This window comes from Neoarius graeffei, chromosome 6 (genome assembly GCF_027579695.1).
Source record: "Neoarius graeffei isolate fNeoGra1 chromosome 6, fNeoGra1.pri, whole genome shotgun sequence".
NCBI classification, from domain to species: domain Eukaryota; kingdom Metazoa; phylum Chordata; class Actinopteri; order Siluriformes; family Ariidae; genus Neoarius; species Neoarius graeffei.
The window spans coordinates 23213325-23240263 of NC_083574.1; the positions used below are offsets into that span (position 1 = coordinate 23213325).

The 26939-nt window shown below is 40.1% G+C and overlaps 1 protein-coding gene across 2 annotated transcripts in view; it reads left to right on the forward strand.

Annotated features, from left to right (window-relative positions):
• Positions 1-2633: 2633 nt before the first annotated feature.
• Positions 2634-26939, forward strand: part of dcun1d5 (DCN1, defective in cullin neddylation 1, domain containing 5 (S. cerevisiae)) — a 28305-nt gene continuing 3999 nt past the window's right edge. Inside the window, exons 1-9 of one of the 2 annotated variants that reach the window (XM_060923457.1) lie at positions 2634-2741; positions 3116-3175; positions 8905-8960; positions 20322-20364; positions 20449-20557; positions 21039-21130; positions 21284-21354; positions 24574-24665; positions 24759-24867. In XM_060923457.1, the coding sequence (XP_060779440.1) occupies positions 20487-20557; positions 21039-21130; positions 21284-21354; positions 24574-24665; positions 24759-24867 (435 nt within the window). In that variant the 5' untranslated portion in view covers positions 2634-2741; positions 3116-3175; positions 8905-8960; positions 20322-20364; positions 20449-20486. Of the gene's footprint in view, positions 2742-3115; positions 3176-8885; positions 8961-20321; positions 20365-20448; positions 20558-21038; positions 21131-21283; positions 21355-24573; positions 24666-24758; positions 24868-26939 lie in introns of both variants that reach the window. The other variant, XM_060923458.1, reaches the window with a different exon arrangement.

A 26939-nucleotide genomic window follows, 5' to 3' on the forward strand; every position in this document is an offset into this window, starting at 1 on the left:
TGATACAGAAATAACAGACTGCAGATTTCTGGAATTAACCAATCAGAATTGAGGTATTCAACAAAACCATGTAATAATTATATAATAATGTGACCAAATAAATATGTTAATATAAAGTAGGGTTGTAATAAATATATTGTAGGCTTTTTTGCTGTTATATAATCAATAAATGATCTTCTTGTGCAGCACACATGAATGTCTTTTCACATGAGTGTCCAGTGTCTTTTCTTAAAACACACTATCAGCATTCCTCACTGATTTCATATTTATTTAAATGTGGAAATTCTGCTTCAGTTTCAACCTTGGTGTTCAGAAGTAATAACACTGTTTTCCTCTCACAAGCAAACACACTTTTTAGTCAACAAACTGAACCTGTTAAATCTGTGTATCTAATAATCTGGTGTTCTTGTAATGCTAAATAAACTGATAACAGATGGATCTTAAAGTGCAATTTTGCTGTAAAGAGTTCAAAGTTAATTCTCACAAGAGATTGCAGCAAGCTGGCCAATTTATTAGTTTCCAAATGAAACTTACAAACTAACACACCATGATGAAGAGTTCAGGAGGGTTTGGATAACCAATTTCCATTTCCTTTCTACAACATTCCCTAATTGACCAAAATGTTTTGCACATTTTGATTTTTGATAAATCCAATTGAAAGCCAGACTTTTGCTGTAAAATTAATAGCCAAACATTTTACATTAACAAATTCACAACAAACTGTTTGCTTTTATTATATTGCCATTAAATGTCATAATACTTTACACTAAAGATAATTTTACAGTGTATTTTATGGTAAAATGCTGGCAGCTGCAGTTGGCATTTCGGTACCCTACAGTGGTGCTTGAAAATTTATGAACCCTTTAGAATTTTCAATATTTCTGCATAAATATGACCTAAAACATCATCAGATTTTCATACAAGTCCTAAAAGTAGATAAAGGAGAACCCAGCTAAACAAATGAGACAAAAATATTATACTTGGTCATTTATTTATTGAGGAAAATGATCCAATATTACATATCTGGGGCAGCATGGTGGTGTAGTGGTTAGCACTGTCACCTCACAGCAAGAAGGTTCTGGGTTCTAGCCCAGCGGCCAGCGATGGCCGTTCTGTGTGGAGTTTGCATGCTCTCCCCGTGTCCGCGTAAGTTTCCTCTGGGTGCTCCGGTTTCCCCCACAGTCCAAAGGCATGCAGGTTAGGCTAATTGGTGGCTCTAAATTGACCGTAGGTGTGAAGGTGAGCGTGAATGGTTGTCTGTGCCTATGTGTTAGCCCTGCGATGACCTGGTGACTTGTCCAGGGTGTACCCTGCGTCTTGCCCATAGTCAGCTGGGATAGGCCTCAGCTTGCCTGCGACCCTGTAGGACAGGATAAGCGGCTACAGATGATGGATGGATGGATGGATGGGTTACATATCTGTGAGTGGCAATAGTATGTGAACCTCTAGAATTAGCAGTTAATTTGAAGGTGAAATTAGAGTCAGGTGTTTTCAATCAATGGTATGACAATCAGGTGTGAGTGATCAACCTGTTTTATTTAAAGAACAGGGATCTATCAAAGTCTCATCTTCACAACACATGTTTGTGGAAGTGTATCATGGCACGAACAAAGGAGATTTCTGAGGACCTCAGAAAAAGCGTTGTTGATGCTCATCAGGCTGGAAAAGGTTACAAAACCATCTCTAAAGAGTTTGGACTCCACCAATCCACAGTCAGACAGATTGTATACAAATGGAGGACATTCAAGACCACTGTTACCCTCCCCAGGAGTGGTCGACCAACAAAGATCACTCTAAGAGCAAGGTGTGTAATAGTCGGCGAGGCCAGAAAAGGACCCCAGGGTAACTTCTAAGCAACTGATGGCTAATAACGGGGTCCATCTTGGATTTCCGACTTGCTGTACTGGAACGCAGTCAACTCAGGTGTGACGACATTCCCAGCTCTGACTTCCAAGCTAAATGGACCACAGCGTTAGCTTGGTGAAGAAGTATTATCACAGTTAACACCCGTTAAACAATCACCAGCCACTTTAATAGGAACTTGTTCTTAACTCTACAGTGGTGCTTGAAAGTTTGTGAACCCTTTAGAATTTTCTATATTTCTGCATAAATATGACCTAAAACATCTCTGATGATGTTTTCAGGATGTGAAGATCAGACTTTGATAGATCCCTGTTCTTTAAATAAAACAGGGTGCCCACAAATGCACGTTAAAAACAGATATAAAGAATATCCAGAAACACCTTCTCTGGGCCTGAGCTCTTTTATGATGGACTGAGGCGAAGTGGAAAATCGATTGAGCATGACACAAGCTTGATTGAGCATGTCCTGCTATGGACAGGAGGGAGATGCCATGGTGGTTATTGCACGATTCCTCAGTAGTGTCCAAAAACACTTATCGGCAAGTTTAAGCTTAGGCATCCTGACAGATGATTAACATTACTCTTTAGATTTTTCTGATGAAGTTTTTTTTTTCATGTCTTGGCGGGTCAGCTGGTTGAGAGATCATTTTGCGGGTCATTTGGGTGGTCTATATTCTATATTCACGCTCTGTACTGTTTTTTGTTCGAACTTTTATTTTGAAATATTTGCCTCCCCGGAAGTCACTGTCATCATGGGGGCGAGTTTCACATTTCTCTTCACTCAGAAAAACCTGCGATTTTCCTGTTGTGAAAAAGCAGCTCGGGTCTTAGTTTCTTTATTTACACTAAAGTCTTTCTACTCGGAGTTTGAGTTTTCAGGTTTGAAGAATATTCTGATATAATAACAGTGTTCTCGTTAATGGTAACATCAGCTTTAGTCAGATATTTTTCTTGACATTTATGACCGGTGTTAGTTTTTATCGACCACCCGGCATTCGAGCTAGGTTAGCCAGGTTGCTAAGTTTAGCTAGCTAGCAGAATACTCAGTTAGGGATTAGCTGCATTTATCTGTTTATCATCTCTATGTGCTTTATGTTTACTTAGAAGTCTGTTTTATGGAGAATAAATAATAGTCTACTTCTCATCTTATGACGCGACAAGCGTGGCAGCTTCCTTCGTTTTCTAGGGTTATATTTAGAAATGTTGGCTGGGTGTTTTTTTTTTTTAATTTTATATATTTCTCTGGTTTTCAGAAACACGACACTCAGGGATTTGAGCTAAACATTGAGGAAGAGGATCTTCCTATACCTGAGGTGAGATTTGTATGGCGTTCATTTTGTACCAAAAGTTTTTTTTTTTTTTTTTAATCCACAAGCAAAATATTAATCAAAATGTGTTGAAGTAAAAACAATTTATTCAGAGTCTAAATAAAAATGTCCAAAAGGTGTCTCTTCATTCTCACACTCATTTTGCTTTATTTTTTTTCCTATATGCAAATATTTGTTGATGCAGTTTTTCTTCTGGAATCTATACTATTGGTCAATTGATTTGAGTGGGCGGTGCTCTGAAAGTTAACCCCGCCCACTCGTTTAACGGGAGATTGGAACAGAAAATTTGAATAAGAAGCCAACTTCTGCCTGGTCACCAAACTAATGGTAGCTGTTTAAACTGTTACTCAGCTGGAATAAACGTATAACGTGCGTGATGAAGAAATGTGTATGAATGCATCTACAACCGGTTCAGTACTTACTCATTCTTTTCGTAATATGAGTAATATAAGATGCAATGTCATAATGAGGGCGTGGTTAACTTTTAGAACACCTCCCACTCAAATTAGTTGACCAATAGAGTTTGAAGGTGAACACCTTCTAAGAAAACCCTCCTCCTAAAAATGTGCTAAAGGTCAGAAGCAGAAGAATGATTCTAGAAGCAAAGAAACTGCATCAGCAAAATCCACAAATAGAAAAAAAAATGAAAGCAGAATGAATGTGTTAATAAGCAGCATCTCTATATTTAATCTGGAAATGAAATTAGTTCGTCGCAGCGGTCTGCTGTGTGTGCGCGCGCGTGTTTTTAATAAAAGACTTTGTGTCTAATACCCAACAGCAGAAGGACCATCACGCATCTGAAGTTTAATTTCCCAGTTTTTGTTTTCAACTTTTTTTTTTTTTTAAGCATTGATCTAAGATTTATTAGTGATGGCGGATCACAATTTGTCTTTGGTTTCAGATTATAAGGTTTCCAAACAATTATTGGTAACCTCATTTTCCATCAAATAACAAAATAGAAGTAGTACGATACTACAGTGACCTCATGAAGCTATAGTAATAAGTCAATTACTGTCCAATACTTGACTCATATTTTCCCAATGCTATCTTAATAGTACAATCCTTCATTCACATAAATCAGTCCAACATTTTTCAGATTGAGGCTTCTCATATATGAAGCTTATTTGTAACATAAATAAGTTCCAGTGACGCTTGAAAGTTTGCAAACCCTTTAAACTATTCTCCATTTCTGCATCAGTATAACCTAAAAGATCAGATTTAAACTCTGGTCTTAACAGTAGATAAAGAGAATCCAATTAAACAAATGGGACAAAAAAAACCATACTTGGTTATTTATTTATTTATTTAGGAAAATTATCCAGTATTACACGTGTGAATGTGTGTGAACCTCTAGGATTAGCAGTTAATTTGAAGGTGAAATTAGAGTTGAGTCTTTTCAATCAATAGGTTGACAATCAGGTGTGTGTTCACCCTGTTTTATTTCAAGAACAGGAATCAAAGTCTGACCTTAACAACATATTTGTGGAAGTGTATCGTTTCACTAACAAAGGAGATTTCTGAGGACCTCAGAAAAAAGTTCTTGATGCTTATCAGGATGGAAAAGATTCTAAAATAATCTGTAAAGAGTTTTGACTCCAATCAAGTCAGACAGATGGAGGAAATTCAAGATCACGGTTACCCTCCCTTGATCAAAGTGTGTAATAGTCTGTGAGGTCACAAAGGAACTTAATGTAACTTCTAAACAACTAAAGTCCTTACTCCCATTGGCTAATGTTCATGAGTCCACCATCAGGAGAACACTGAACAACAGTAGTGTGCATGGCAGAGTTGCGAGGAGAAAGCTACTGCTCTCCAAAAAGAACATTGCTGCCCGGCTACAGTTTGCTAAAGATCACATCGAGAAGGTAGAAGGCTATTGGAAAAATTTTGTGGACGGATGAGAACAAAATGGGTCATTTTGGTTTAAATTAGGGCTGTGCCGATAGACGATGCCATCGTCCATCGACGATGGTGGTCATCCATCGCGATGGAGAGCCACCATCGTGATACCACGCCCCCTCCTGTCATAATCATGCATACGGTATCATCTGGGCCTATTTAACCTAAAAAGTTAGTTTTTTGTTAGTTTAGTTAGTTAGTTTTGTTTAATATATAAATATATTATATAACGTGTATATATATAAATACATAATTATATAAATCATTATAAAGTAATATCCTATTACCGCTTGTTCACGTAGGCTATGGTGCAGGGACGTGCTAGTGAACATAACGTGGTTACACAAATACAGTATGCTACTAATAATAAATTTCAACTTCATTTTTTAGCCTACACTATACTTTTAATGTAAAATTTGTCATGTTGTTCAAACAAATAGCCACTATTAACGACTTCAGTCGGGAAATATTGCACCTTATCAAACGGCAGTGAAGCGCAGACTTCGGCAGAAGTCAAATAACTTTAATCTGGTAAATAGGCCTACTTTCAGACACAAAATGGTCCACTCTAAGCCATAATGTCAACCCAAATGGAAGAATGAAGGTGATTCTGATAAATGTAAAGACAGTAAAAAAAAAATATTAAATCATGATTTTAAAAGCGGCTGCAGTAATTCAAACACTAATAAATTGGAAAAATTAGCGCGTTCAAGTGCGCACTAAAGGCCGAAACGCATCTTCAATTGATATGGTGTAAATAAACAATGAGTAATAGCTTAAGTGTAGTTTCTTCTCATAGTTTGAATACTAGTCTTTCATTGTTAGAGCAGATTAATATCTTGCCGTGATCAGTGAGTGCTCGGGGAGGTTCATTTCCACCTGCGCTTTGCGCAGCTCATTTCTCCGAAGCCAGCTGTGCGCAAACGCAGTGTTGACTGCTCGGCAAACTCCAAACGCTCGGTCTGTATTGGCCCTCTGTTGCGCAAGCGAGTTGGTTATGGCCAGGTTCAAATTGTGCCCAAAACAACTTAACCACGGCCATTTCAATTGCCTGATGGCTGTGACAATATTCGCCCCGTTGTTATGCAGGCGATCTTTTTCTCCTCTATTTTCCATTCGGCAAGTGTCTCGCGCAATGCGTCTTCTAAATTGTCTGCTGAATGTGTCTCTGGCATGAAACTCGTCTGCAGGCATTTGGACTGCATTGCCCACTCTCGGTCCACATAATGTACGGTAGCTGACATATAGGGCATCATGTTGCAGCTGAACCACATATCCGTTATCAAGGCCAAATATTCCACATCACCTAGCGCTTTTTTTTCCTTTACGTGCCAAAGCCTCGGATGAGTATCTAATACTTTTAATAATAATAATAATAATAATAATATATTTAATAACGTGGTATTAAAATCCCCCGCCCACGATATCATCGTCCATCACGATGTTTGCACTGTAAACATCGTCGATGCCAATTAAGGGGACATCGCACAGCCCTAGTTTAAATGAGGAACATTTATGTTTGGAGAAAGGAAAACACTGCATTCCAGCATAAGAACCTTATCTTATCTGTGAAGCATCATCGTTTGGGCCCGTTTTGCTGCATCTGGGCCACCATTAAATTGAATAATGAATTCTGAATTTTTCCAGTGAATTCTTAAGGAAAATCTCAGGACATCTGTTTTGCCGCTTTTCCACTACAAACGTGGCTGAGCCGTCCCGTGCTGAGTCGAGCTGAGTGAGGCTGTTGGAGTTGCATTTCGACTACAACCGCGCTGAACCGTGCTGGCTGGAAGTGGGTGGACACATTGGGTGGAGTTAGCGAAAGTGGGTGGACGTCACGTGATGTCGTTAAGCAGCGCAAACAGTGACATCAGTGACAGTGGCGGAACAAGTCAGAGCCGGGCCGGGGGCGGGGCAAATGACCGGGCCCTTTATTAAAGCTTATCATAACATCATTTTAGGCTACAAAATGTCCGCAACTGCGGTGTTTACCAATTTCAACACTACCGGGTGCAACTATGTTATTTAGTACATCAAGTCCTTCAAATGAACATGTAACTCAGAAACAAAAAACATTAGGATACTGTACATGGCTCATAATAAAACATCAATAGCCTATACTGCGCACATTATTTGAAGGGCATACGAATGAGCGCTCAGAGGTTGCAACGGTGACAGGAAGAGTCAGAAATAAAAGGAGGGCGGTGCAAACCTCACTGAATGCACTGTGTTTACCAATTTCAACACTCCGGGGTGCAACTATGTTATTTTGTACATTAAGTCCTTCAAACGAACATGTAACTCAGAAACAAAAAAACATTAGGCGACATACTGTACATGGCTCATAATAAAACATCAATAGCCTACTGCGCGCATTATTTGAAGGGCATACGACGAGCCTTGCGCTCCGCGAACTCGTCCACGATGCTCTGTATGTCACTGATTCAGTGATCTTTTAAGCGGTAGTCTCACGACCCGAATAGTAAACAATAAACATGGAGGACATGGAGTCGTTAGTGTTGCTGGTCTTGGTGCTGTGGCTTGTTGTCACCGACAACGCCAACAGATACTGGCAAGAGCGTATAGATGAGGCGAGGCGCATAAGGCTTCAGAAATTCTCGTAATTCGTAATTCTTCTTCTTCCAGGTTTGCGGTGTTTACAGATCCCAGCGCGCTCGCGGGGCGTGTGTGGGCATGTGAGGACACTCCTCCTCACCAATCAGTGCACAGGGGGGGAGTGTCTGCTCACACCCCCAGCCTCACTCGGCACGGTTTGGCTCGCTTCAGCCCCACTCCAAAACGGTGCGAGTTTTAGGGGCTAAGCAGGGCTGAAGCGAGCTGAGTCGTGCTGGTTTTTGGTAGTCGAAATGCGAGCCGTGTCGGGCTGAAGTGAGCTGAAGCGAGCTGAAGTGAGCTGAAAAAGGGTAGTGGAAAAGGGCCATTTGTGAACTGAATCTCAAGAGAAAGTACGGTAGGTCATGCAGCAAGACAACAACCCTAAGCACACAAGTCATTCTAACAAAGAACAGTTGAAGAAGAATAAAGCTGCTGTTTTGGAATGGCCAAGTCAAAGTCCTGACCTTAAACAAATAGAAATGTTGTTTGAGCAGTTCATGTAAAGAAACCCACCAACATCCCAGAGTTGAAGCTGTTCTGTACAGAGGAATGGGCTAAAATTCTTCCAAGTTGATGTGCACGACTGATCAAGTTACCAGAAATGCTGAGTTGTAGTTATTGCTCTACAAAGGGGTCACAATAGATGCTGAAAGCAAAGGTTCACATAATTTTTCTGCTGAATTATATATAATGTTGGATAATTTTCCTGAATAAAGTTCTTCTAACCAATGCTGACAATTTCAAGGTATTCCATTTAAATAGGTGACATTTGAGAGTTTATGAATGAATTGTAAACAAATAGAATCGTTGCTGTTGCGAGGTGACTTATCTGATAACATTTTTGTGAGTACCCACAAATCACGAGTTCTGATTTAATCAGTGACTGAAATCCTTGTTTGAGACATTTCTGAGATGGTGTAGTAAACACAGTGAATTGAGATGTTGGGTTTCGGCATAGGAGTATTGTTAATTCAGTAAAATGAAGTAAGTACTTGCTGTAAAAACAGTAGCTTAAATCACAATAATACTTTTTACATTTATAATAAATCCTTTATATTTTTCCTTTTAAAACACAAGTATAACTTTGTTTTTGTCATGATTTAAAGTTACTGTCCAAGGTTAAAATGTTATAAAGGCCTGTAGAATGTTAATGTGTTATTTGTAATGTGTGTTACAAAAGCCTCGTTTTTATTCTGAAGGACAACGGTACGGACTGGAGGACGTTAAGAACGTGTCCCAAACACTGGATAGACTTGTAAGTCAATTTTTGGGCTTTAGATGATCTATTGAATAGTGTGTGGTGTTTGTTTCTCTGATTATTGAATCGTACTACTGGAGGTAAACTATAGTATTGTGTTAGATGAAATTATATTAAGATAATATCTTAACCATTAGAGGTATAAAATGCATAAATTGGAGTGATAAAAAATAACAGTGAAATAGTGAAAAGTATTTACACTGATTTGACTTAAGTCAGATCTTGGTGAAATTTGTGACTTGATTTATGCATTGAAGTGTTTATTAAAGAATCTGTAATCTGTTTTTTATTTGTTTTATGTTAGGGCTGAGAAATAGGAAGATTTAATCAGATATTGGTGAAGTGACAATCTTGTCATCTGAAATTTTTAACTTGTTGATGATTAATATTAGGCATATCAGATACTCGCTGGCCATGCTGTGAAAATTGTGCATGCAGACGCTCATCTTATGCCGCTTTTCCACTACGAACGCGGCTGAGTCGGGCTGAGCCGTGCCGTGCTGAGTCGGGCTGAGCGGGGCTGTTGGAGTTGCATTTCGACTACAACCGTGCTGAACCGTGCTGGCTGGAAGTGGGTGGACACATTGGGTGGAGTTAGCGAAAGTGGGTGGACGTCAGGTGATGTCGTTAAGCAGCGCAAACAGTGACATCAGTGATCTTTTAAGCGGTAGTCTCACGACCCGAATAGTAAACAATAAACATGGAGGACATGGAGTCGTTAGTGTTGCTGGTCTTGGTGCTGTGGCTTGTTGTCACCGACAACGTGGACAGATACTGGCAAGAGCGTATAGATGAGGCGAGGCGCATAAGGCTTCAGAAATTCTCGTAATTCGTAATTCTTCTTCTTCCGGGTTTACGGTGTTTACAGATCCCAGCGCGCTCGCGGGGCGTGTGTGGGCATGTGAGGACACTCCTCCTCACCAGTCAGTGCACAGGGGAGTGTCTGCTCACGCCCCCAGCCTCACTCGGCTCGCTTTGGCTCGCTTCAGCCCTACTCCAAAACGGTGCGAGTTTTAGGCTACGTTTACATTAGACCGTATCTGTCTCGTTTTCTTCGCGGATGCACTGTCCGTTTACATTAAACCACCTGGAAAAGCCGGGAAACGGGAATCCGCCAGCGTCCACGTATTCAATCTAGATCGTATCTGGTCCGGTGCTGTGTAAACATTGAGATACGCGAATACGCTGTGCTGAGCTCTAGCTGGCGTCCTCATTGGACAACGTCACTGTGACATCCACCTTCCTGATTCGCTGGCGTTGGTCATGTGACGCGACTGCTGAAAAACGGCGCGGACTTCCGCCTTGTATCACCTTTCATTAAAGAGTATAAAAGTATGAAAATACTGCAAATACTGATGCAAATACTGCCCATTGTGTAGTTATGATTGTCTTTAGGCTTGCCATCCTTCCACTACTTAGTAAGTGATATGCGCTGGGATCACACACACAGCGGCTCAGTCCCGAATCGTGGCTTGTGCACTTCACTCGCGCGCTGTGTGAGCTGCGCAGGGCTGGAGTGCGCACCCTCCAGAGGGCACTCGCTGTTCAGGGCGGAGTGATTTGGAGCGCAGGATGCCTGCGGAGCCGAGCGTATCCGTGTATTGGTGTTGCTGTGTGCACGGCTAACGGTTTTAGTGTAAATGCGAATCGTTTTAAGAACGTTAATCTGATGATCCGCTGATTCGACGTAATGTAAACGTAGCCTTAGGGGCTAAGCAGGGCTGAAGCGAGCTGAGTCGTGCTGGTTTTTGGTAGTCGAAACGCGAGCCGTGTCGGGCTGAAGTGAGCTGAAAAAGGGTAGTGGAAAAGGGCCATTAGTTTCCAGATCTCTTGCATATTTTCTATTGTGAATACTATCATTAAAAAGCTTATTTCTGCTTTCCAAAGAAATTTATCTCATTAAGATCTGTTCAGTACTTTGGGATTAACGGCAGGTTAAAGTTGGTACAACAGAGTACACACTCTGATCGCGTGACATCGGGAAGCTGACGGTGCTTTTTGAGTCACGGGAAAGCGGTCAGGCTCTCTCTCTTCTGATCAGTTTCTGACTGGATTACTCATGAATATCAATCAGATAACTTTTATAGGGATGTTCTGTAGCTCTCACTGTTTCTGATGAAGTATTCAGCAAAATTTTCCATCTGCTAGTTTTGATGTTGTGATTCATGGGAGACTTTGAAGTGAGTTTTCATAGCTTTACCTACTTATTTTTTCAAATCAAACATTCATGTAAATAAACAACCATTTGAGAAGATAACTGTAGTTGTTTTGATTGGAATGAGATTTTAAAAAACGGGAAGTCAGAAACGCGAGTGTCAATTTCAGTTCAATTAATTGGGATTGTTTATTGGATGTGGCTTGCACAGTTTTTTTTTTTTTTTTTCCCGAGGTTTGCCTTGAAAGCTGTGAATCTTATCATTCATATTCTTTCATATAAACACTAGTAGGTGCTACTTTTGAAAAATACAAAGGCCTACAGAGCAGTGTTTTCGTTAACGATGACGAAATTATTTCGTTAGCGCACCTTTTTTTCATGACTAAAACGAGACAGTGACGAGCTAAACATAACTCTTTGATCACGAAAATATGACGAGACGTATCTGTTGTTTTCGTTGACAAGACGAAAATGTTAGTGGGTTGGCTATAGGACTATCAAAATGCATGGCATTTTTTTCCTCCAACGGCGCGTGCAATCTGTCTGCCAAGTGCTGAAAATATCAGCAATACACTGCATCCTGTCCTTGTTTGGCCACGCCCACCAGGCACAGTGCACACAGTTCATGGACCATGGTGGCGGCAACGCCAGTACAAGGGCTTGGTGGGCGGAAAAGACGCGATGATTTATGGACATACTTTACACATAATCCAGCAGAAAATAAAATGGAATGCTTTGTAGTGGGAGACAGGTACACGCTGTGGCTATAAACTACGTGGCAAGAATACGACCAACCTCAAGAGTCATCTAAAGGCTCACCATGCTGCTATTTCTGTGACGGTAAGTTAACGTTACAAGAAGTCCTTAACAGATCATGTATACGTTTGCTAGCTTTGGTTAATGTCACTCAACAATTGGGCTGTGATGAATTTCCTATGAAGTTTTCCAAAACACCGTGACCTGGCAAAAATGAATGGGACCGCTAGCTTCATGCTAAAGTTGGCTTGGTTAAGCTAACTTAAATTCATTTAACATGTCCATGAGTAAAACTTGTCCTGCAGGGATTATTGGTGGGACAACAACTGAATGCTTTGTTATATATTGACCCATATTTGAGTTACTGTGAAACATACGGGGGGAAATGCAGCTTTTCAGACCTGTTGCTGTGCCTTAATATATTGCGACATGTTAAACGGAGGCAGAAACACGAGTCTGTGAACAATGGAGCATGCGTACTAGCAGACATCCCAGCCTGCAGAAACTCATTTCAGGGAGGTGTCGTGACGCATGACTTTTTTCCCATCAGCGAAGGGGGGTGTCACGACACCTCCCTGAAATGAGTTTGGATGCCTGCAAGCCAATCAGGATGCTCTTTGTCTAGCTTGCACTACATGAACAGGCACACACGCAGAGACTCTCGCTCTCCCTCGCGCACTCCGTCATATGCGCGATGCAGACATTAATGTTTTGCGTGCATGCTCTTGCTCGCTTGCTCTAGATTCCGGGAGATATTATCCAATTTGCGGGCATCAGGGAGCCACTATCAATATGCGGGAGACTCCCGGAACTTGCGGGAGACTCCCGGAACTTGCGGGAGACTCCCGGAACTTGCGGGAGACTCCCGGAACTTGCGGGAGACTCCCGGAACTTGCGGGAGACTCCCGGAACTTGCGGGAGACTCCCGGAACTTGCGGGAGACTCCCGGAACTTGCGGGAGACTTGGGATGTCTTCACTAGACAGTGTTTATGTAGAGAGCATGCGCACTTCAATCAATCAATCAATGTTTTATTTCAATTACATATAATAGACTACACGAGTCTGCAAATAGCGCACTGCTAATCAAAGCAGACTCATGTTTACAAAGAAATAAAATATTTTATATGAATTAATATAATACTTAAATATGTATGAAAAAGATAATAAAACATACTTGACAACAACTATTTTGTTGATTAACAACGAATAACAACTTGTTATTCAATATAAAGGTACAATAATATATCATTCAGTAACATTGAAAAAAATATACAGAGAGAGGAGTATACTTGTCATACTGATAATAATTCATGCATGGTATTAAATAATATTTAAAGTTAAAATTAAGATATATAATCTTAATTTTATATATATATATATATATATATATATATATATATCTCTGTAGCGCGTATCGAGTGTGGGTGGAGCACAGAGGACGGCAGGACAATGCTTGGAGGCAGATAAATCTATTTATTTTCACAACTTTTCAGTCTGAATACTTCCATACACACACACACACTTGTCTGGTCCCGGGTTGCGCTCCCTCTCCTCTCTCTCTGCCTCCTTAAATAGGGAGCGGTTACTGGGAAAACACACACACAAACGCAGGTTAATTACCCTCAGGTGTCGCGATTCTGCCACTCACCTTCCCTGGCTCCACCCTCCTGTCACAGACCGGCGCTTGACCACGCCCCCGCTGCCACAATATCTTAATTATATATAGAAATAAAGTTATGTAGAAAAAAAGAGTTTGGAGATGTCAGCATCATATCCATATCTACTTAAATCAGAAAAAAGGTGGTGTCTGACTTTTTTCTTGAACGACAATTTAGATGAAGATCTTATAGAAGTTGGAATCTGGTTCCATACCCTAACACCAACACAGGAAAATGAGTTCTTTTGTAGATTTGTACGAGAATACTGAGTATACAAGTTCTTGGAGTAAGATGACCTAGTGTTATAAGAATGGATACTAGAAATAGAAGAAAATAATTTACAAATGTTTGAGGGTGCACTTTGATTAACAACGTCATACATTAATTTAGAAATACATTCATAGAAAAGATTTACGAGTAAAATATTGGTTTTGGAAAACAGTGGAAGGGCACCTTCTCTATTATCAACAAAATGGATTAATCTTAAAGCTCGTTTTTGTAGGATTAATACTTTATTTATATGTTTTACAAGCCTGTCCCCAAGAACTAAGACCATATGTTAAATAAGGTTGAATCAGAGAGCGATATAATGTCATAAGGGTATGTAGTGGAATAAAATGTCTAAGCTTGGCCAAAAGGCCGACAACCTTGCTTATTTTGTTGCAAATAAAATCAATATGCGGCTTCCAAGAAAGATTGTCATCGATTATTAAACCCAAGTATTTGACATACTTTTTACGTTCAAGTGAAACAAGTTTGTTTTGAGACACCGTTTTGAGTGTTATGCACAACCTGTCAACCTCGATTACAATTTCCTATCTCTGTATTGGCCTAATTTAATGTTTTAAAGTAATTATTTTTTTCAACTAAAATGAATGACTAAAACCCTTTTAGTTTTCGTCGACTAAAACTAGACCAAAACTATCAAGGATGGAATTGACTAAAATGTGACTAAAACTAATAAGCATTTCGTCCAAAAGACTAAGACTAAAACTAAATCAAAAATGGCTGCCAAAAACAACACTGCTACAGAGCACAACGAGGTTATTAGAAATCTTATTACCTTTTTTGAGTGTATCAATTTTAGCTAATTAGCATAATACCAGGGGCTTCAAAGTTTGGGAGAATAGCAGGGTACAAATAATTTACAGCACGGTGCAAAATGGTAAAATGTCTGCCAGTGGCAGACATAATGCACGCAAAGCATGCAGGGGGGGTTTCAAAGGGGGGTGCGCCCCCCTTTGGGCACGGAAAGTTTTATGAAATGCACTGAGAAATGGTGGCCTCTGGTAACTTTTAACAGTGAAAATAAAGGGTAATCAATACTATTTGGAAACTTGAAATATGAAACCATACCTCAGTCATTTTATCAAATTTCAGAAATATTTGCAAACAAACACAAAAAGTAGTCCGATTGAAATCCACATATGGATGATATAATAATTTTAAGTCTGATGTGCACTTTGACTAAGCTAAGGTTACAAGTTTCTCCAGATTCTCTAATACTATTGAATATGGTGAAATCTTGAATACAGATGAAGAACAAAACAACTTCAATTATAATCAAAATGTTTATTTTTTGGCAGTCAATAAACTGTTACATAAAATGCAGCTACATGTACTTCATCAGCTGACTTCATCGTTATTAAAAAACAGCAGCTAGCAGCACTCATTGACAGTCTCAGCATTTCTATTGAAAATAACTTTTATCCAAATCTCATCAACTTAATCATGTAGGGGCCTACTGAATAGAAATTTAGTGCGGGTTAGGCACAACAAATATTGTGTGTGTGTGTGTGTGTGTATATATATATATATATATATATATATATATAAATATATATATATATAAATATATATATATATAAATATATAATATAAAATTTTCCTTCTCACCCCCGGCGGGGTGTGTGTGTGGTATCCATGTCATCCTCAAGCTCGGGTCCTCTACCAGAGGCCTGGGAGTTTGAGGGTTCTGCGCAGTATCTTCGATGTTCCTAGGACTGCGCTCTTCTGGACTGAGGCTTCAGATGTTGTTCCTGGGATTTGCTGGAGCCACTCTCCCAGTTTGGGGGTTACTGCCCCAAGTGCCCCCACTACCACGGGGACCACGCAACCCTTGACCTTCCACATCCGTTCCAGCTGCTCTTTCAACCCTTGATACTTCTCAAGTTTCTCATATTCCTTCTTCCTGATGTTGGCGTCAGCTGGGATCGCCACATCTATCACCACCACCCTCTTCTGCTCTTTGTCCACCACCACTATGTCCGGTTGGTTAGCCAGGATCTGTTTGTCAGTCTGGAAGCTGAAGTCCCACAGAACCTTGGCCCTGTTGTTCTCAGCCACCTTCTGTGGTATGGCCCATTGGGACTTGGGTACTTCTATTCCATACTGGTTGCAGATGTTCCTGTATACTATCCCAGCCACTTGGTTGTGCCTCTCCATGTACGCTGATCCAGCTAGCATCTTACACCCTGCTACTATGTGCTGGACTGTTTCAGGGGCTTCTTTGCACAGTCTGCATCTTGGGTCTGATCTACTCTGGTAGATCCTGGCCTCTATGGCTCTTGTGCTTATGGCCTGTTCTTGTGCTGCCATGATTAGTGCCTCTGTGCTGTCTGTCAGTCCTGCATTATCCAGCCACTGGTAGGATTTCTTGATATCAGCCACTTCCTCTATCTGACGGTGGTACATGCCATGTAGGGGTTTGTCCCTCCAGGTTCCTCCTCCTCTGCACTCTCATCAGGGTTCTGCTGCCTGAGACATTCACTTAGCAGTTCATCCTTTGGGGCCATCTTTCTGATGTATTCTCGGATTTTCGATGTTTCATCCTGGACCGTGGTCTTGATGCTCACTAGCCCTCGGCCTCCCTCTTTCCGCTTAGTGTATAGTCTCAGGGTGCTGGACTTGGGGTGGAACCCTCCATGCATGGTGAGGAGCTTTCTAGTCTTGATATCTGTGGCTTCTATCTCCTCCTTTGGCCAGTTTATGATACCAGCGGGGTATCTGATGACTGGTAGTGCGTACATGTTGATGGCTCGGACCTTGTTCTTACCATTCAGCTGACTTTTCAGGACCTGCCTTACTCTCTGGAGGTATTTGGCTGTGGTTGACTTCCTTGTGGCCTCTTCATGGTTTCCATTAGCCTATGGGATGCCAAGGTACTTGTAGCTGTCTTGGATATCACCTATGTTGCCCTCTGGTAGGTCAATCCCCTCAGTCCGGATCATCTTGCCTCTTTTTGAGACCATCAGGCCACACTTGTCCAATCCGAATGACATCCCTATGTCATCGCTGTAGATCCGGGTGGTGTGGATCAGCGAGTCTATTTCTCGCTCGTTCCTGGCATACAGCTTGATGTCATCCATGTAGAGCAGGTGGCTGATTGTTGCCCCACTACGGAATCGGTACCCGTAGCTGCTCTTCGTGATGATCTGACTGAGGGGGTTCAGGCCTATGCAGAACAGCAGTGGTGATAGCGCATCTCCTTGGTATATGCCGCACTTGATGACTTGGGCAATGGGTTTTGAGTTGGCCTCTAGGGTTGTCTTCCACATTTCCATTGAGTTCTGGATGAAGGTCCTTAGGTTCCTGTTGATCTTATACAGTTCCAGACATTCCAGTATCCATGTGTGTGGCATTGAGTCATAGGCTTTCTTGTAGTCAATTTATGCAGTGCACAGGTTGGTCTGTCTCTTCTTACAGTCTCGGGCGACTGTTCTATCAACCAGTAGTTGGTGCTTGGCTCCTCTGGTGTTACTGCCAATTCCTTTCTGTGCCTCGCTCATGTATTGAGCCACATGCTTACTCATTTTTGCCGCAATGATGCCCGACAGGGCCTTCCATGTTGTGCAGAGACAGGTAATTGGCCGGTAGTTGGATGGGATGGGTCCCTTCTGGGGGTCCTTCATGATTAGGACTGTCCTGCCTTGGGTTAGCCATTCTGGGTGGGTCCCATCCCTCAGCAGCTGGTTCATCTGTGCTGCTAGGCGTTCATGGAGTGCAGTTAGCTTCTTCAGCCAGTACGTATGGATCATATCGGGGCCTGGTGCTGTCCAGCTCTTCATCTTTGACACTCTTTCTTGGACGTCTGCCATTGAGATGGTTACTGGTTCTTGTTCTGGGAGGTTGCTGTGGTCAGCTCTTAGGTCCACTAACCATTGGGCATCGGTGTTGTGTGATGCCTTTCTTTCCCATATGTCTTTCCAGTATTTTTCCACCTCAGCTCTTGGTGGGTCTGACCGGTTGTTGTTCCCCTGCCACTGAGAGTACACCTTGGCTGGTTCAGTGGAGAACAGCTTGTTTATTCTCCTAGCCTCTCCCTCCTTAGTGTATCTCTTCAACCGGGTGGCCAGAGCTGTTAGTCGCTGTTTGGCAGTTTCGAGTGCGTCTGGTATGGAGAGTGAGTTGTACTTCCTGGGTGCCCCTTTATTCACCATGTTCCCTATATATATATATATATATATATATATATATATATATATATATATATATATATATATATATATATATATATATATAAATAAAAGAGAGAGATATGCAAGTACGAATTTTTCATGGGGCGGGATGGTTTGGAACAGGTCATCTAAAATTGGGATAACGTTTACCCGGGACGGGTATTTGAGGCGGGTCGTCTAGCTTAAGCTTGATTAGCGTTGTTACGCACGCAGTTTGTTTTTTCGAGCAGCTGTCAAACGCAGAGTCAACTTTACGATCTGCGATTATAATGTCTTAAGCAAGGCTGAGAAATGGTGGACTAAGACGTATTTATTTTTCTATATCAACACAATGACAGAATAAATTTGCGTTCAAAGCGTACTTACCTTTCCCTCTAGACCTTTTTAGCCACGCATCCAGCATGGAGCCGCTTGCAACTCTCTTCGTCGCCATTTGTGAGTCACATGATGGTATGAACCATTCACAGTCCATGGAACACTCTAAGCCAATCAGAGTACGGCTTACATATGGCACAAGGGGCAGTAATGGCTGCACTCATATAGAGGATGTAAACAAAGTTGACGCGGCAACGGACATACATGACATAGTGGATGTAATTTACGTTCACAACTTTTTTTTGCCGTCAGAAATATTTAATATTAAATTTTGTGACTTGACTGACAATAGCCGGCGGCATAACAAGCCACAGACGGCGATTTGCCGCCGGTGACCGGCTACTTTTGAGACCGCAGAATACTCATTTGCATAATTGGGTTTTACTAATTTTTCACACTTTGTATTCAGTATACAGCCATCTATGTACCTGCCAATTTCCACGTAAATATCTTGAAAAATAAAAAAAGTTATTAAGAAAAAACATTTGATCTCATGCGTTAATGAGGCCCATTTTGGACCATGTTATCCTAATGCATAAGTTTTCTAAAAATTAAACCATTTTTTTCAATCTTTAATTTGGAATATCTCAAGAATGGATAAATGTATTTTAATTCTGTAAAATGTATGTTCTGCATTCATTTCTGAATTCAGTGAGAGCCATTTCAGGCAATTTGGACTGAATTTGAATTTTCACCTGATATGCCTAATTAAAGAATCCGTTTTGGATCTGTAATCTGTTATTTTTATTTTTTATGTTGGGGCTGGGAAATAGGATGATGTCATCAGATATTGGTGAAGTGACAATCTTTCTGTCTCTAAATGTTAACTTGTTGATGACTACCACAAAATTCTTTAGTTGTATACTTACTGTCTCTGCTATCATTGATTTATTCACTGCTGTCAGCTCAGGCCGGGTATTTCCACCAATAACAAGCGATCATGGCCCCCCATGTGAGGACACTGATGAAGCGATCGGACCGTGGACATGTTCAGAGCGAAGAAGCTTATCAATACTGCTTTAAATTCTCAGCATTTGTAATATGTGGTGTACGAGGGTGAGAGCAGGACATCAGGATGAAACAGGTTGCCATGACAACCCTGCTGTAAAACATTTTACACATGGTGCTGGGGGGAAATGGTGATTGTAATCATATCACAATACTTTTTTTTTTTTTTTTGTGTAATCACTTTCAGCTATCACCCAGCTCTGGTTTATTTACAGATTCATGATTTTTAAAAAGGATGAGATTAATATACTGTAGCAGTTCAGTGGCAGTGTGATGGATCTATCTTAGCCTTCAGTATATTATCTAAACCATGGAGGAATTCTATCAGTAAAAACAAAAATGGAATTAAATGATAATTAATGTGAGCGTAGTCATTGGTTGTTTGGCAGCATGGTGATGCACTGTTACCTCAGAAATCGGAACTGGGAATGACATCACACCCAAGTTGAAAGCATTCCGGTACAAATAGTCAGAAAACCAAGATGGACGCCTCCAGGAAAACTTTTGTATGCTGTTCACCATTGTTAGCAATACTAGTTGATTATAGCACATTACACAGTATTATGCACATACGAACTCTGTAGCAACATGTCCATGGATAGAAGTGGGATAGTACGGTGTGTACAACTGACTTAAGACAGAAGTGCTAATAAACAGTATATTACTATAGTTTTCACTTACTGGTGTTGCGCGGAGCAGCCATCTTGTATTTTGAGGTCAGGGTTGGTAAGGTTCTTTCATCTTTCCGAGTCAAAAACCTGACTTCAAGGGGCATTCCAGTTGGAATTTCTAACTGGGAGCTCAGAAATTCCAATATCCTAGGTCATATGGAAACACACCATGAGCACAAAAAATTAGATTGTTTGTTTAAAAGTCTTTTCTTTTTTTTCCCCTCAGTCGCAGTGTAACAGAATTTCTAATGCTGTTTTTGTTTTTCTCTTTCTGAAGAATCTTGTTGACTTGAATGGACAAAGTGGCCGCGTGCACACAGGTATAACAGGCTTCCAGTTTTTGTTTAGGACATGTTGTTTGAGTTAATGTCTGTCGTGAGCAGTATTATGGTTTTATGTTTTAGATTCTGCAAGGCTAAATCAACCTTTTGGAAACCCCGTTATGCCTGTAAAAAAGAAAAGAAAGTCCTGTGGTTCTGAAGACCCCAGCATCCGGAAGTGCAAAATTACCAGGTAGGCCGATGCCCCAAAGAGCTTTCATCCTCTGTCAGCCTGCTGGATGTGCAACTCAATTGTGCTTGACAGGGTTTAAACTAAATTGATCTAATGTAAATTTAAAGCAATAGTTCAGCCCTGATATAGTTGATTTAACTAAGACATGCTTACTTTTGCACTGGAGCAGCATGTTAGTTTGGCATTTTCATATTGCAATGAGTTTATATACCTCGTGTCCAGTTGTTTTCGGACACTGTGATGTACTTGTTCTATTCAAATATATATAATGTGTTATTTATTTTATCCAAACCAACTTATAAACCATACAATCCAAGCGTGCTGCTAAAGATTTGAGTGTTTGTAGCCACAAATGCATGTGGGAGTTGAACTTAAGACCTTCTGGAATTTACAGTTTGTGAGTTTATTAAATTAGCCTCCAGATATTAGCCTCCAGTTACGTGACAGAGTAACTTGAATGTAATGATTGAATTTTTTTCAGTTACTGTAGGACACAGACTCCTGGGAGGTTGATAAACTCTGAAGATCAGTTCTCCAGCAAGAAGTGCCTTGCGTGGTTTTATGAATATGCAGGTATGCCATTTTCCTGCATTTGCTTAAAGAATTTGATGCTGTTTGACAGTAGACCTAAGAAGCTCATCATATCATAACATAACCGTAAAGTCTGTTTTCTGTCCCGATGTGTAATTTTACATAATCAGTGCATCATCATCTTGCTTCCATCAGGACCGGATGATGTGGTGGGACCTGAGGGCATGGAGAAGTTCTGTGAGGATATTGGTGTTGAACCTGAGAATGTTAGTGTCTTCTTACTTTGTTGATTCCCCCCACACACACACACTCAAGAATTTAGTACACAGGTTTGAAAAACTGAGAGCGTCCTGGATTAGTAATCTTTAAAATTTTTTTTTTTTTAATTATTGTAAGGCATTTGTAAGGGACAATTGTGCTTGTGCTCAATCACTGTGGTTCTTCAACAGTTTTTATTTTATTTTTTTAATTCTCTTCGCTGTATCAGTCACCAGCAGTCTCGCACTACAAGAACGTTTTAAGGCCCTCAGAAAAATCAAATGTTTGAAAATATTGCAAGGCATTCGATTATTCTAAAATGGGATCTAAAATCTTAGACAATATGACATCAAAGCTGAACTTTTTGCTTTGCCAGCTCGTGTTTTTAGTCAGATTGTACATGCTTTGTCTGTATTAATCATTTAAAATACTAAATTTCTCTTTGTCTGTAATCTTCCACTAAACTGCAGTGACGTTTCACAGCTCTAAACAGCCTCTGAGCCTTGTGAATGAGATGATAAAATGTTGATCATTATATATTTATGTGCATTTGAGTTTGGACTGGTTGGATGTACAGGCACAAATAAATATGGCGTCACTCCTGAGACAAAAATACAACAAAATTTTGCCTCCACAAGTATAGTTCTCCATAGTCAATTACAAGCTAGCGCCTTAATGTTTGTTTTGGAATGGCCACTTTCACAAGCCAGTCAAATCCTGCTCGATAAACCCACCTGCTCGAATATGGCATTTCATTCAGGAAGGTTACATTGTGGGGGGAAAAAAAGTGCTTTTCTCTAATCACCGACGCCAGCTGTCCATATTGATCCAGTCGAATTTGCTTCTGATTTCAGAAATTAGATTCAAGCGAAATGTTTTATAGAATATCCCTGGTTTTCTAGCTCAGCCCTGACTCTGGATGATGTTTAAAATTATGTACACGAGCACTGTGCACTCTGTACTGTTCCTTCTGGTCGTATGTAGTATGCAAAAATTGATTTGGTGTACTAGAGTCATGTGATATACAGTTCTAGAATTATGAAATGACTGTGTTGCACTGGGGATGCAGCATAATCACAACGTTGGTCTGCCTTCTTGAAAATTCAGCCTGAGTAGTAGCATGTGCTCAGTGTAAAGGAAATATTTGTTGTTTACATACAGTGTTGTCCATACTGCTTTATCTCTAGTATTATATCCCTCATCAAAAAAAACCTGTGCAGGGATTGGCCAAGGATGGCTCATGTGACAAACAGTTCCACCATTGATTTTAAGCAATGTATCTCGTGACGTATGGTGCGTCAGTCATGGTATATCCTGGATAACTCATGAACTGCTGTCACAATTTCAAGCTATACAGCTAACCTGATTCTTTTTTAAACAATAAAAGGATGAAAATAGAAGTCATTAATACGATCAGAACATTAACGTTTCAGCCAGGGGGATTTTCAACTGAAAACATTTTAATATAACCACATAAATCAATAGTTTTAATAGCTTTCTGATTTTCTGAGTCAGTGATTGTTTTTATGTACTGCTTGGGCTCCTTTTTCAAATACCAAAAATAACTGTTTAGTAACTGACTCGAGTCACAGCTGTAGCGCCATGAGCATTTGTATATTGCACATGTGCAGGTTGAAGGCCGCTCCGACATAACAAACATGGCTGCCTCCAGTGAGTTTATGCTGAGATTCAAACTTGTAGATGAAAGTTAACACTTTTAGTTTGGAATTTTTTGATGAGGGATGTACTGTAAATCAAATACTATACCATGCACTGAAAGATACCGGTAATTATGGATTCTCTTTGGTGACTGGCATAGTACTGTTTTCTTTAGGGCTGCACCCCTCACTAAATAGTACTATACCAGTCACCTCAGAGAAGCTATAATTTCAACTGGAGCCTCTTGGTGCATGGTATATTTTATTTGTATACATAGTACATCATTTTGAATAATCACTGGGGCTCCTTTATACATTTTAGTAAAGTTTATTACAAAGATTTTCTTTGTACTCTCATGAGTATGTTGATAAATGCCAGTCACATGGTGGGTATTCCAGAAGTAGGTTTAACAAACTCTGAGCCTAACACTGAACTCCGAATTGATGAACACTGTGTTTGTGGTTCCAGAACAGCTGATCCGAGTTTGTACAGTCGACTCTGAGTTAAGCGTGTGTGGAAAAATATGAAAAGCCATTATCAATGGTGTTCTATGGCAACTAGCCAGTGGGGGAAAAAAAGGTCCTAGAACTTCCAGGTTTCCAAAATTGTATGTGGACTGCCTCTAAGGGGTGCCCAAGACAAAAACTGTAATGGTGGAAATTAAAAATAATAATAATAATTTTTTAAAAATCTAAAATAAACTGAAATTATTTTTTAAAGATTTGCATGCATTTAAAAATATCAAACTTTCAATGTATTGTAATCTAATCATTAGACAAGATATTTTAGACTCTATTGATTTACATAGTACATCTAATCAGGGTCTCAATATTCTTCCCCCATGTAAGGCTTTGTCAATTAATTCGTCTTTTAACATCAAGTGAATAAAGGACACCCCGTGTCCGATGGCTACTTCAGGCACAGCAGGAGGGAGGAGATAGGAGATGGTGAGAAACTCGGGGTTTGTTCAAGAAAACCTGCCAGCAAGCAGGTTGGGGTCACAGACTTGGTTGCCATGGTAACTAACCTAGAGTCTGAATTGGCTGCCTTTCTGGAAAGGAAAACCCAAAGTTTTCTTCTTCTCAGGGTTAACAAACTCCGTTTTTCCATGAAACCCAATTTAGTGAGCGCACTAAATCTTCCAGTAATGCACCTCAGCCATTGCAGTGCATCAGCTGACTTGGATACACACTTGCACTTACTCTTGTCCTAATTGAATGGCAACTGGTACTATTGTCACGACATAGTGACAATTTTAGCAAATGTCAGTTATTTTCATACATCGTACCTACTGCAAATTTAAATGTACACAAACTTAGGAGCCCTCATAGTATACGTATTTTTTCAGAGCAAATTGGATTTTTATGAACGTCACGTTTCTCATGTAAGTGTTCTTGTGAACATTTTTTTAAACAAATAAATCCATTTGTATCTAGCTTGATAAATGAGGCCCACTGTCTGTGTTATCAGTCTGTTTTGTTTCCGTATTACCTCCTGCCTTGCTCTGAGCACCTGATATTTAATCACCTAACATTTCTAACTTTGTTCTTTTTGCATTTCTCCTTTAGATTATCATGCTAGTCTTAGCCTGGAAACTAGAAGCACCAAATATGGGATTTTTCACAAAAGAAGAGTGGCTGAAGGGAATGACGTCACTGCAGTAAGAGAGTCTCTCAGTGGTGTTCTGGTGGAGCTGTGAATGCATCTGGCTCTCCAGCATTTTAACATTTAATTTCCCTTTCCTCTGAAACAGATGTGATTGCACAGAACGGTTACAAGGCAAACTCGACTATCTGCGCTCTCAGCTGAACGACGCAGCCGTGTTCAGGAACATTTACAGATACGCCTTTGACTTTGCCAGGGTAATGTTTTTGTTTTTAATCTTTGTTTTAGGCATGCACTGGTGAGTGATTTTGAATGGATTCCTTTAATGTGTGCACCGAAATTCTGCACTAGTTCCAGCAATCCACAGTAGCAAGGACATGAAAAAGAAGGATGTGAATAAGGGGAGGTCATTGAATGCTTTAAACCACAGCTGCAATGATTAGTCTGAATAATTGATTGTCCATTATGAATAATTATTGCTGGGGATTTTTATGTGAGACTTGTCATTTAGTTAACAGTGACGTGCTATGAGTGCAAAGACCTCTATTCTTGACTATAGGAGTCTTTGCATACCATCATGAAGCCTCGAGGGGCAGCAGCTGCTTCTGCGTTGTCCATCAGTTACGTTCACAACTCAATGGGAAACAACATTAAATCTTTTTCCACATTCACTCTGATGGTTCTGTTTGGCTTCTTGTTATATCAGTAGGACCTGTTAAATTGTTTTCGTGTTCTTTAAAAACCACCTAAGAACAGCTTTGCGCACAATGCTGTGTGATACAGTAATGTCAGCGCTGCTGCTGACTCTAGCAACCTCGCTGATCTTACATTCAACACAGGAATAGAGGTCTGTATGCTCTTACGTTTTTTATATATGTTATTCCACGAAATCGAGTCGGACATGAGCTGATAGCCGATGAGTCACGTAGTGCCAACTTGGCAGTAAGCCATGTTCAACAAGATTGAGTGGAGTAACTGTTTTATTCTATCCACATTCACTGGATTTTGAGAAACGGAGCATTTTTTTAAATTTTATTTTTTGCAAATTTGATAAGAACTTTTATACAAAACATCCGACAAAATAATTTCCACTTAGAATATAAACAAACCGGTGAAATGACCGTAGCAATTTGTGAAAAATGCTGCTAATAATAATTATTCTTGGGGGAAAAAAGAGAGAGACCATCAAATGCTTTTATTCCATATTTTTTTGGGGGGGTCTTCTTTAGGGTTTTTTGGCGGTTGGCAAAACAACTTAAAGGTGCATTACTGTCATCGAGTGTGGAACAGGAGATATTGGGGGGGGGACCAAAAATTATATTCTTTTAGTTATTTTTGTTTCTTTTAAATACTTTTAACAGTTTTTGGGGGTTTGTTTTTGAGTAGAGTTTTTTTTTTTTGGGGGGGGGGGAGGAAACAAACAAAAAACACGCTCTGCCATTTTTTTGCTTTTCTCTACTCATGGTATATGAGCAGATATCCTAGTAGTAGAGTAGCCCATCAGAGCACGCAATTGCTCATATCCAGTGAATATGGGTAGAAATGTGTATATAAAATATATTTTTAGGCACTGCCTAAAAGCGGAGCTCCAGATGAGTGTAAAATGTGTTAGTAAATAATCCCATGTAATTTTTATTTATTTTTAAGGTAAATTAAAAATAACTACTGGATTTAAAAACCTGTTTATCTTATGTAAATAAAGATACAAATTTCATTGCCAAGTGTTTTTGAGATGCCTTGCACTTGCAGACAGTTTACGTATGGACGTTGTACGGTCAAAAGCCATCAAAAATTTGGTTGATGCATTATCATATTCTCTTAAGTATGGAGCTCCATTTTGTGCGTGGGGAGCTCCACTATATCACGTCTCTGTTATTTGGAAGTCAACAAGGTAGCAAAATAACAATTTATACTCGATCAAAATTACCCATTAATGGGATTAATCCTTGCAGCCTTAACTCTGTCTAACTTTTTATTAACTTGTTATTAAAATATTTAAACCTTGTATTAGGGTGGAGTAATGTGGGGTCCCCCCCTTCTGGGTTGATACTGATGGTGATTATTAGTAATCCAGGACACCAATAACTAATTTTCATTATTTGGGGATTCATTGACCATAAATGTGATGTTTGTTTGAAAATTTAGAAGAACTTACATGAATTGGACACAGGCTGCATTCACATTACAAGTTTCATTGAGCAAAGAATCAGAATTGAACAGATAAGATTTGCTTGTCTTGATGGTTCACATTGATAATCACACGTAGCCTGTATCTAACTGTAATGTGAACACATTGTCTTCCAAAGCTGCAAGCATATTAGGCTCTAGA